At 45.1% G+C, this 12,191-nt stretch overlaps 1 protein-coding gene across 3 annotated transcripts in view; it reads left to right on the top strand.

Moving 5' to 3' along the window:
* Positions 1-11,974, top strand: part of LOC139553466 (protein phosphatase 1 regulatory subunit 1A-like) — a 71,637-nt gene extending 59,663 nt beyond the window's left edge. The window contains exons 7-8 of one of the 3 annotated variants that reach the window (XM_071365830.1): positions 6,024-6,152; positions 8,546-11,974. In XM_071365830.1, the coding sequence (XP_071221931.1) occupies positions 6,024-6,152; positions 8,546-8,625 (209 nt within the window). In that variant the 3' untranslated portion in view covers positions 8,626-11,974. Of the gene's footprint in view, positions 1-6,023; positions 6,153-8,539 lie in introns of all 3 variants that reach the window. The other 2 variants (XM_071365821.1, XM_071365813.1) reach the window with 2 other exon arrangements.
* The last annotated feature ends 217 nt before the right edge of the window (positions 11,975-12,191 follow it).

Genomic DNA, 12,191 nt, shown 5'->3' on the forward strand with positions numbered 1-12,191 from the left:
GCTGTGTCTGGATGGAGTCAGATCTACTAGATAGAGGTGTCCCTGCTGTGTCTGGATGGAGTCAGATCTACTAGATAGAGGTGTCCCTGCTGTGTCTGTGTCTGGATGGAGTCAGATCTACTAGATATAGTTGTCCCTGCTGTGTCTGTGTCTGGATGGAGTCAGATCTACTAGATAGAGGTGTCCCTGCTGTGTCTGTGTCTGGATGGAGTCAGATCTACTAGATAGAGGTGTCCCTGTTATGTCTGGAAGGAGTCAGATCTACTAGATAGAGGTGTCCCTGCTGTGTCTGTGTCTAGATGGAGTCAGATCTACTAGATAGAGGTGTCCCTGCTGTGTCTGTGTCTGGATGGAGTCAGATCTACTAGATAGAGGTGTCCCTGCTGTGTCTGTGTCTGGATGGAGTCAGATCTACAGGATAGAGGTGTCCCTGCTGTGTCTGTGTCTGGATGGAGTCAGATCTACTAGATAGAGGTGTCCCTGCTGTGTCTGAATGGAGTCAGATCTACTAGATAGAGGTGTCCCTGCTGTGTCTGTGTCTGGATGGAGTCAGATCTACTAGATAGAGGTGTCCCTGCTGTGTCTGGATGGAGTCAGATCTACTAGATAGAGGTGTCCCTGCTGTGTCTGGATGGAGTCAGATCTACTAGATAGAGGTGTCCCTGCTGTGTCTGGATGGAGTCAGGTCTACTAGATAGAGGTGTCCCTGCTGTGTCTGTGTCTGGATGGAGTCAGATCTACTAGATAGAGGTGTCCCTGCTGTGTCTGTGTCTGGATGGAGTCAGGTCTACTAGATAGAGGTGTCCCTGCTGTGTCTGTGTCTGGATGGAGTCAGATCTACTAGATAGAGGTGTCCCTGCTGTGTCTGTGTCTGGATGGAGTCAGATCTACTAGATAGAGGTGTCCCTGCTGTGTCTGTGTCTGGATGGAGTCAGATCTACTAGATAGAGGTGTCCCTGCTGTGTCTGGATGGAGTCAGATCTACTATATAGAGGTGTCCCTGCTGTGTCTGTGTCTGGATGGAGTCAGATCTACTAGATAGAGGTGTCCCTGCTGTGTCTGGATGGAGTCAGATCTACTAGATAGAGGTGTCCCTGCTGTGTCTGTGTCTGGATGGAGTCAGATCTACTAGATAGAGGTGTTCCTGCTGTGTCTGGATGGAGTCAGATCTACTAGATAGAGGTGTCCCTGCTGTGTCTGTGTCTGGATGGAGTCAGATCTACTAGATAGAGGTGTCCCTGCTGTGTCTGTGTCTGGATGGAGTCAGATCTACTAGATAGAGGTTTCCCTGCTGTGTCTGGATGGAGTCAGATCTACTAGATAGAGGTGTCCCTGCTGTGTCTGGATGGAGTCAGATCTACTAGATAGAGGTGTCCCTGCTGTGTCTGGATGGAGTCAGGTCTACTAGATAGAGGTGTCCCTGCTGTGTCTGTATGGAGTCAGATCTACTAGATAGAGGTGTCCCTGCTGTGTCTGTGTCTGGATGGAGTCAGGTCTACTAGATAGAGGTGTCCCTGCTGTGTCTGTGTCTGGATGGAGTCAGATCTACTAGATAGAGGTGTCCCTGCTGTGTCTGTGTCTGGATGGAGTCAGATCTACTAGATAGAGGTGTCCCTGCTGTGTCTGGATGGAGTCAGATCTACTAGATAGAGGTGTCCCTGCTGTGTCTGGATGGAGTCAGATCTACTAGATAGAGGTGTCCCTGCTGTGTCTGGATGGAGTCAGATCTACTAGATAGAGGTGTCCCTGCTGTGTCTGGATGGAGTCAGATCTACTAGATAGAGGTGTCCCTGCTGTGTCTGGATGGAGTCAGATCTACTAGATAGAGGTGTCCCTGCTGTGTCTGGATGGAGTCAGATCTACTAGATAGAGGTGTCCCTGCTGTGTCTGGATGGAGTCAGATCTACTAGATAGAGTTGTCCCTGCTGTGTCTGTGTCTGGATGGAGTCAGATCTACTAGATAGAGGTGTCCCTGCTGTGTCTGGATGGAGTCAGATCTACTAGATAGAGGTGTCCCTGCTGTGTCTGGATGGAGTCAGATCTACTAGATAGAGGTGTCCCTGCTGTGTCTGGATGGAGTCAGATCTACTAGATAGAGGTGTCCCTGCTGTGTCTGGATGGAGTCAGATCTACTAGATAGAGGTGTCCCTGCTGTGTCTGGATGGAGTCAGATCTACTAGATAGAGTTGTCCCTGCTGTGTCTGTGTCTGGATGGAGTCAGATCTACTAGATAGAGGTGTCCCTGCTGTGTCTGGATGGAGTCAGATCTACTAGATAGAGGTGTCCCTGCTGTGTCTGGATGGAGTCAGATCTAATAGATAGGAGTTGACTCTGCTGTGTCTGGATGGAGTCAGATCTACTAGATAGAGGTGTCCCTGCTGTGTCTGGATGGAGTCAGATCTACTAGATAGAGGTGTCCCTGCTGTGTCTGGATGGAGTCAGATCTACTAGATAGAGGTGTCCCTGCTGTGTCTGGATGGAGTCAGATCTACTAGATAGAGGTGTCCCTGCTGTGTCTGTGTCTGGATGGAGTCAGATCTACTAGATATAGTTGTCCCTGCTGTGTCTGTGTCTGGATGGAGTCAGATCTACTAGATAGAGGTGTCCCTGCTGTGTCTGTGTCTGGATGGAGTCAGATCTACTAGATAGAGGTGTCCCTGTTATGTCTGGAAGGAGTCAGATCTACTAGATAGAGGTGTCCCTGCTGTGTCTGTGTCTAGATGGAGTCAGATCTACTAGATAGAGGTGTCCCTGCTGTGTCTGTGTCTGGATGGAGTCAGATCTACTAGATAGAGGTGTCCCTGCTGTGTCTGTGTCTGGATGGAGTCAGATCTACAGGATAGAGGTGTCCCTGCTGTGTCTGTGTCTGGATGGAGTCAGATCTACTAGATAGAGGTGTCCCTGCTGTGTCTGAATGGAGTCAGATCTACTAGATAGAGGTGTCCCTGCTGTGTCTGTGTCTGGATGGAGTCAGATCTACTAGATAGAGGTGTCCCTGCTGTGTCTGGATGGAGTCAGATCTACTAGATAGAGGTGTCCCTGCTGTGTCTGGATGGAGTCAGATCTACTAGATAGAGGTGTCCCTGCTGTGTCTGGATGGAGTCAGGTCTACTAGATAGAGGTGTCCCTGCTGTGTCTGTGTCTGGATGGAGTCAGATCTACTAGATAGAGGTGTCCCTGCTGTGTCTGTGTCTGGATGGAGTCAGGTCTACTAGATAGAGGTGTCCCTGCTGTGTCTGTGTCTGGATGGAGTCAGATCTACTAGATAGAGGTGTCCCTGCTGTGTCTGTGTCTGGATGGAGTCAGATCTACTAGATAGAGGTGTCCCTGCTGTGTCTGTGTCTGGATGGAGTCAGATCTACTAGATAGAGGTGTCCCTGCTGTGTCTGGATGGAGTCAGATCTACTATATAGAGGTGTCCCTGCTGTGTCTGTGTCTGGATGGAGTCAGATCTACTAGATAGAGGTGTCCCTGCTGTGTCTGGATGGAGTCAGATCTACTAGATAGAGGTGTCCCTGCTGTGTCTGTGTCTGGATGGAGTCAGATCTACTAGATAGAGGTGTCCCTGCTGTGTCTGGATGGAGTCAGATCTACTAGATAGAGGTGTCCCTGCTGTGTCTGTGTCTGGATGGAGTCAGATCTACTAGATAGAGGTGTCCCTGCTGTGTCTGTGTCTGGATGGAGTCAGATCTACTAGATAGAGGTTTCCCTGCTGTGTCTGGATGGAGTCAGATCTACTAGATAGAGGTGTCCCTGCTGTGTCTGGATGGAGTCAGATCTACTAGATAGAGGTGTCCCTGCTGTGTCTGGATGGAGTCAGGTCTACTAGATAGAGGTGTCCCTGCTGTGTCTGTATGGAGTCAGATCTACTAGATAGAGGTGTCCCTGCTGTGTCTGTGTCTGGATGGAGTCAGGTCTACTAGATAGAGGTGTCCCTGCTGTGTCTGTGTCTGGATGGAGTCAGATCTACTAGATAGAGGTGTCCCTGCTGTGTCTGTGTCTGGATGGAGTCAGATCTACTAGATAGAGGTGTCCCTGCTGTGTCTGGATGGAGTCAGATCTACTAGATAGAGGTGTCCCTGCTGTGTCTGGATGGAGTCAGATCTACTAGATAGAGGTGTCCCTGCTGTGTCTGGATGGAGTCAGATCTACTAGATAGAGGTGTCCCTGCTGTGTCTGGATGGAGTCAGATCTACTAGATAGAGGTGTCCCTGCTGTGTCTGGATGGAGTCAGATCTACTAGATAGAGGTGTCCCTGCTGTGTCTGGATGGAGTCAGATCTACTAGATAGAGGTGTCCCTGCTGTGTCTGGATGGAGTCAGATCTACTAGATAGAGTTGTCCCTGCTGTGTCTGTGTCTGGATGGAGTCAGATCTACTAGATAGAGGTGTCCCTGCTGTGTCTGGATGGAGTCAGATCTACTAGATAGAGGTGTCCCTGCTGTGTCTGGATGGAGTCAGATCTACTAGATAGGAGTTGTCTCTGCTGTGTCTGGATGGAGTCAGATCTACTAGATAGAGGTGTCCCTGCTGTGTCTGGATGGAGTCAGATCTACTAGATAGAGGTGTCCCTGCTGTGTCTGGATGGAGTCAGATCTACTAGATAGAGGTGTCCCTGCTGTGTCTGTGTCTGGATGGAGTCAGATCTACTAGATAGAGGTGTCCCTGCTGTGTCTGGATGGAGTCAGATCTACTAGATAGAGGTGTCCCTGCTGTGTCTGTGTCTGGATGGAGTCAGATCTACTAGATAGAGGTGTCCCTGCTGTGTCTGTGTCTGGATGGAGTCAGATCTACTAGATAGAGGTGTCCCTGCTGTGTCTGTGTCTGGATGGAGTCAGATCTACTAGATAGAGGTGTCCCTGCTGTGTCTGTGTCTGGATGGAGTCAGATCTACTAGATAGAGGTGTCCCTGCTGTGTCTGTGTCTGGATGGAGTCAGATCTACTAGATAGAGGTGTCCCTGCTGTGTCTGTGTCTGGATGGAGTCAGATCTACTAGATAGAGGTGTCCCTGCTGTGTCTGTGTCTGGATGGAGTCAGATCTACTAGATAGAGTTGTCCCTGCTGTGTCTGGATGGAGTCAGATCTACTAGATAGAGGTGTCCCTGCTGTGTCTGTGTCTGGATGGAGTCAGATCTACTAGATAGAGGTGTCCCTGCTGTGTCTGGATGGAGTCAGATCTACTAGATAGAGGTGTCCCTGCTGTGTCTGGATGGAGTCAGATCTACTAGATAGAGGTGTCCCTGCTGTGTCTGGATGGAGTCAGATCTACAGGATAGAGGTGTCCCTGCTGTGTCTGTGTCTGGATGGAGTCAGATCTACTAGATAGAGGTGTCCCTGCTGTGTCTGGATGGAGTCAGATCTACTAGATAGAGTTGTCCCTGCTGTGTCTGTGTCTGGATGGAGTCAGATCTACTAGATAGAGGTGTCCCTGCTGTGTCTGTGTCTGGATGGAGTCAGGTCTACTAGATAGAGGTGTCCCTGCTGTGTCTGTGTCTGGATGGAGTCAGGTCTACTAGATAGAGGTGTCCCTGCTGTGTCTAGATGGAGTCAGATCTACTAGATAGAGGTGTCCCTGCTGTGTCTGTGTCTGGATGGAGTCAGATCTACTAGATAGAGGTGTCCCTGCCGTGTCTGTGTCTGGATGGAGTCAGATCTACTAGATAGAGGTGTCCCTGCTGTGTCTGTGTCTGGATGGAGTCAGATCTACTAGATAGAGGTGTCCCTGCTGTGTCTGTGTCTGGATGGAGTCAGATCTACTAGATAGAGGTGTCCCTGCTGTGTCTGTGTCTGGATGGAGTCAGATCTACTAGATAGAGGTGTCCCTGCTGTGTCTGTGTCTGGATGGAGTCAGATCTACTAGATAGAGGTGTCCCTGCTGTGTCTGAATGGAGTCAGATCTAGATAGAGTTGTCCCTGCTGTGTCTGGATGGGGTCAGATCTTTGGAATTTGGAATACATGAATTTGAGCATTTAAACAGTCAGTGCCATTCTATTTTAATAAATGACATTTTCTGTGTTTGCAGCAGAGTTTTCGCGGAACAGTCTATCAGAAGCTACAGGGGGGCATGAGTGCCCTGTCTCTGAGGAGGAAGTGGGATGCTCCACCGTTCCCATGGCAGCAACATCATTGTCACAACAACACACACTAGCAGGTAGGTTGAATCACAGCAGCCGTGGCAGACGAGACACTCTCCTAATCTCTTTGAAACCATCAATGATCATTCGATGGAATCCTTTAGAATTCAGACCAGACAGTGTTTATTTGTATTTATTTATTTATATTAAACTATATGTGGCTTCATTTTGCATATTAATGGAGCAAACATCTGTGATAGTGATTTGATCACATGCTTTGGTTTCAGAGCACAGCAACATTCTGCGATACGCCTGCAGTAATGTGTTGCCATTGGGAATGTTTTTGTATGATAAAATACTGCATGCCGACTGTACCATTGAACGTACATCAACGTTTTGAAGAGATTTTGAAATTAAAAAAAGTTTAAAGAAATACTGTAGGGAAAAAGATGACAAGATCTCACGTTCAACTTTATTTGTCCCAGAGGGCAATTGGTTTTGCAGAAAAGGAGCATAAAAATGACATAAAATCCGCATGGATCATAATGCAGTCCTAGTGGAATACAATGAGCTAGTCCATCAAGTCCTAGTGGAATACAATGAGCTAGTCCATCAAGTCCTAGTGGAATACAATGAGCTAGTCCATAAAGTCCTAGTGGAATACAATGAGCTAGTCCATAAAGTCCTAGTGGAATACAATGAGCTAGTCCATCAAGTCCTAGTGGAATACAATGAGCTAGTCCATCAAGTCCTAGTGAATACAATGAGCTAGTCCATCAAGTCCTAGTGGAATACAATGAGCTAGTCCAAGTTATAGTGAATACAATGAGCTAGTCCATCAAGTCCTAGTGGAATACAATGAGCTAGTCCATCAAGTCCTAGTGGAATACAATGAGCTAGTCCATCAAGTCCTAGTGGAATACAATGAGCTAGTCCATCAAGTCCTAGGGCTGACAGCCTTCAATACTACTATGCACAGTAAGCCTACCAGTGGTCCATATTAGCAGCAGCATCAACAACATATTACCATCATCATCATCATCATCATCATCATCATCATCATCCCTTTAACTGCTTTTTCTCTTCCCTGTATTTACAAGGTAAATGGCCATAGTGGTGAAGGAGTGCCTGCATTTGTTAGTCTTAACAGTGGGGAATCTCAACATGGAGCCAGTGGCTAGGATCTGGAACTCATGGTGTAGGGGAACAGTCAGACAGGATGGAACTTATGGTGTAGGGGAACAGTCAGACAGGATGGAACTCGTGGTGTAGGGGAACAGTCAGACAGGATGGAACTCATGCTGTAGGGGCACAGTCAGACAGGATGGAACTCATGCTGTAGGGGCACAGTCAGACAGGATGGAACTCATGCTGTAGGGGCACAGTCAGACAGGATGGAACTCATGCTGTAGGGGCACAGTCAGACAGGATGGAACTCATAGTGCAGGGACTGGGATGGAACTCATAGTGCAGGGACTGGGCTCAGTCAGACAGGATGGAACTCAAAGGTGTAGGGACTGGGCACAGTGAGACAGGATGAACTCATAGTGCAGGGACTGGGCACAGTGAGACAGGATGGAGCTCATGGTGTAGGTGCTGGGCTCAGTCAGACAGGATGGAGCTCATGGTGTAGGTGCTGGGCTCAGTCAGACAGGATGGAGCTCATGGTGTAGGTGCTGGGCTCAGTCAGACAGGATGGAGCTCATGGTGTAGGTGCTGGGCTCAGTCAGACAGGATGGAGCTCATGGTGTAGGTGCTGGGCTCAGTCAGACAGGATGGAGCTCATGGTGTAGGTGCTGGACTCAGTCAGACAGGATGGAACTCATGGTGTAGGTGCTGGGCTCAGTCAGACAGGATGGAACTCATGGTGTCGGTGCTGGGCTCAGTCAGACAGGATGGTCAGACAGGTCAGACAGACTCTGATCTCACCTTCACTATTCCAGCTAGTATATTTTTAGATTTGACACCAATGTCGCCGTACCAGCAAATCAAAGAAAATGTTAAGACAGAATCTTTGTACGACTTTAAAATAATTGTCATCAAGGTCCGGTCTACCAGGAACAACGTTTATGCTGGCCCTTCTTACACAACATGTCAGTGTTACACTCAAAGTTCAATTTATTATCAATTATTGTGCCAAGATACTTGGAATCTACAGTGTCTACCAGCTGGTCCTTGATGACAGTGTTCTGAGGGGTAAAAGGTTGACGCCTGAAAACAATTCTGTGATAAGAATGCACTGTCACAGCAACGTACAACGTCATCAACAACAGATCCATGGGCAGTTTCATCGGCATTAAGGAGACTAACTATTACAGAGTCGTCCACTATCTTCAGGAACCAGCTATTCATCAGTGTACAGGATATAGACGAGTGCTAAGTATACAAAAAATCTAGCCTTATCTTACTGATCGATCTCTCTCTCTCTCTCCCTGTGTGTGTGCGTACGTGTCCAATATGTCAGCTGCAGACACAACAGCTGCGTCCACAGCGAGTCCACTGGCAGAGAAGAAAACGAAGAAACGCAGCCAGGCAAAACAAGACAAGTAGAACCGTAGAACAGCCTCCACAGCAACCTGGCATGTGGACAGACAGACAGACAGACAGACAGACAGACAGACAGACAGACAGACAGACAGACAGACAGACAGACAGACAGACAGACAGACAGACAGACAGACAGACAGACAGACAGACAGACAGACAGACAGACAGACAGACAGACAGAGAGACAGACAGACAATGACTGACCATCCTTTTGACAGACTTACGGCTGAATTCAATCTGTATCACAGAGGTATCGCGGAAGATCCGCATTAAAATGCAAATTCATTGGTGTAAAATACTACTTAAGAGTTTTTGGGGGTATCTGTACTGTACTTTACTATATATATTTTTGACAACTTTTACTTTTACTCCACTACATTCCTAATGAAAATCATGTACTTTTTACTCCATACATTTTCCCTGACACCTAGAAGTACTCATTACATTTTGAATGCTGACTAGGACAGGAAAACGATCCGATTTACACACTTATCAAGAAAACATCCCTGGTCATCCCTACTGCCTCTGATCTGGCGGACTCACTAAACACAAATGCTTTGTTTGTAAATGATGTTCGAGTGTCGGAGTGTGCCCCTGGCTATCTGTAAAAAATATATATATTATTGTGCTGTCTGGTTAGCTTAATATAAAGAATGTGAAATAATTTATATATATATTATCAATTACATTTACTTTTGATACTTAAGTATATTTAAAACCAAATACTTTTAGACTTTTACTTAAGTAGTATTTTACTGGGTGACTTTCACTTTTACTTGAGTCATTTTCTATTAATGTATTTTTACTTCTACTCAAGTATGACAATTGGGCAGTTTGTTCACCACTGTGTAAAGGTACTTTCTGATTGAGCCAACATGTGCAGTGTTTACCGTGAATGCAGTCTCTGCGACCACGGGAACATTGCCTTTAATTGTCAATGGTTGTCACGCCTGCTCCCGCTCTCCCTCTCTGGCGCTCGACGGCGCCAGGCTACCCATTATTACACACACCTGTCACCATCATTACGCACACCTGTCACCATCATTACGCGCATCAGCGCTCATTGGACTCACCTGGACTCCATCACTTTGTTGATTGCCTCCTCTGTATCTGTCTGTTCCTCAGTTTGTTCCCCCATGTCAGCATTATTAATGTCATTATTTGTCCCGTCCAGACGCTGTCCGTGTTCTGTTTCATGTCCGTTGCTTATTAAATGTTCAGTCCCTGTACTTGCTTCTCGTCTCCCAGCGTCTGTCCTTACAATGGTGCTATAAAGCGGATCTTCATCGCTACGGATGGAATAGAACCCTTTCTGTAGATAAAGGAGCTATCAGGGTATCCGTCTGGCCGGGCCTTATACCATGCAGGTGGAAACGACAATGTAGCTACTTACATTAGGTCCAAAATCCTACAGTACCAGTCAAAAGTATTGACACACCTACTCATTCCAGGGTTTTTCTTTATTTTGACTATTTTCTAGACTGTAGATTAATAGTGAAGACATCACAACTATGAAATAACACATTTGGAATCATGTATTAAACAAAAAAAGTGTTAAACAAAATCTAAATATATTTTATATTTGAGATTCTTCAAAGTAGCCACCCTTTGCCTTGACAGCTTTGCACTCTCTTGGCAAACCCTGGAATGAGTAAAACATTCTCTAACATGAAGTTGCAAACCCGGACAGGATATATGTATTTGGCTATATTTCATGCAAAGTGTTTTTTTTGTTGTATACACAAACTGCAGCAGCCTACCACTCCCATGTCTAATATGCCTGCTGCGTAAAACTCATGAATCAAAAATATTGTTCATTGTTGTAATTGTTAATTGGTTTATTAATTGTTAATTAATATAACTAAGATATTTATAAGATTGCTTTAATGTTTTAGACATTCTGTCCTGGACTCGTGAAAAACGAGCCGTAGTCTTGGTTGGCTAACAGAGATCTTAAACAACAACAACAACATAACAGGATGTCTATTTTTATGAGTCACGGGGCAGTCAGAAGCTGCCTCACAAATGACACCCTATTCCCTATAGAGTGCCCTACTTTGACCAGGACCCATAGGGCACTAGTAAAAAGTAGTGCACTATATAGGGAATAGGGTGCCATTTAGGATGCACCCAGGGAATCGTCTCTGATACAATTTGGAATTGAGATCAGTCTCTGTCCCATGTGAATCTCTGAAGTCTAAAATGACAGATAAGGGACCTTCCATTGGACAGAAGGACTCTGGCTGAACTTTGACCTTCTAAACTTAAACAACATTGACTACTGACATACCACTCATGCATGGCACGACTTTTACTGTACACCCCCTTAGTACTGTGCTAAACCCAGTACATACACAGTTTTTTGTTTGTTGTTCAGTATTTAATGTATATACAATAACAACATCCAGAAACGTATGTAACTTATTTTATCTTTAGGAATTATATTTATTTTCTACAGGATTGATCCCATACTCTGATGTGGCATTAGGCCCATGATTGGGTGACATTTTAAACTACAGATGTATAATTTTAATTTGATCACCCTGTTGCAGGAGATCTTTCCTGCATTGCAGGACATGTAAAACTTGTATTTGAGGATTCAAAAGGCTTCTGAAGTTTGTAATTTCCACTTTGAGATTTTAGACTTGATTTTTCCTCACGAAAAGTGTATCAACCCCTACAAAATATGACAATTAATTATATTAATAATATTTCACATTTAGCAAACTGGCTTAAATTAAGATTCTACACCTGTATTGAGCTGTTGACAGCTACTGTTCAGTGTCATCATGTCCTTTTGATTATAGACTGGATCTTTATTCCATGTTCTATATGTATAGTACACAGCAAATGAACCACGTGCAAATTAAAGATGTCTACAGAATTATAATGTCTACAGAGAGATTGGTTTTCCAATTATTTAGCACTGAACACTAATGAACACATTTCTTAAATTTTTTTGGATGGAAACATACATTATACTGTATTTCTTTTATTTTCTCAGTTATAAATGATGGTCTATAAAACAAATAAATCTATATCAGCATTTTGGGTAAACTTTATTTTGTTTGAATTGATAATGATTACATGTGTAATCTAATGGCTCTATTCAATCTGTATGTCGGAGATTCAACGTTGCAGCGTGATTGAAATTTAAAGGCAATGTTCCCACGTTAGGGGAGACTGCATTCAACCAGAAACACTGCATACGGTATGTCGGCTTAATCGGGAATCACCTTTACATTTCTATCCGCAATCTGTAATGCTTCAGCGATGCAGATGGAATAGAGCCCTAACATAATTTATTTGATACAATAAAGTGTCGATGTTAAAGAAGTGTCTGTTTTACTTTTTTTTTTTAAACATCCTTATTAACTGTATAAATTGCTCTTATCAGTAAGAACCACCAATAGGAGGCCTTAATACAGTAAGAACCACCAATAGGATGTCTTATTACAGTAAGAACCACCAATAGGAGGTCTTATTACAGTAAGAACCACCAATAGGAGGTCTTATTACAGTAAGAACCACCAATAGGAGGTCTTATTACAGTAAGAACCACCAATAGG

This window comes from Salvelinus alpinus, chromosome 2 (genome assembly GCF_045679555.1).
Source record: "Salvelinus alpinus chromosome 2, SLU_Salpinus.1, whole genome shotgun sequence".
Taxonomy (NCBI): Eukaryota; Metazoa; Chordata; class Actinopteri; order Salmoniformes; family Salmonidae; genus Salvelinus; species Salvelinus alpinus.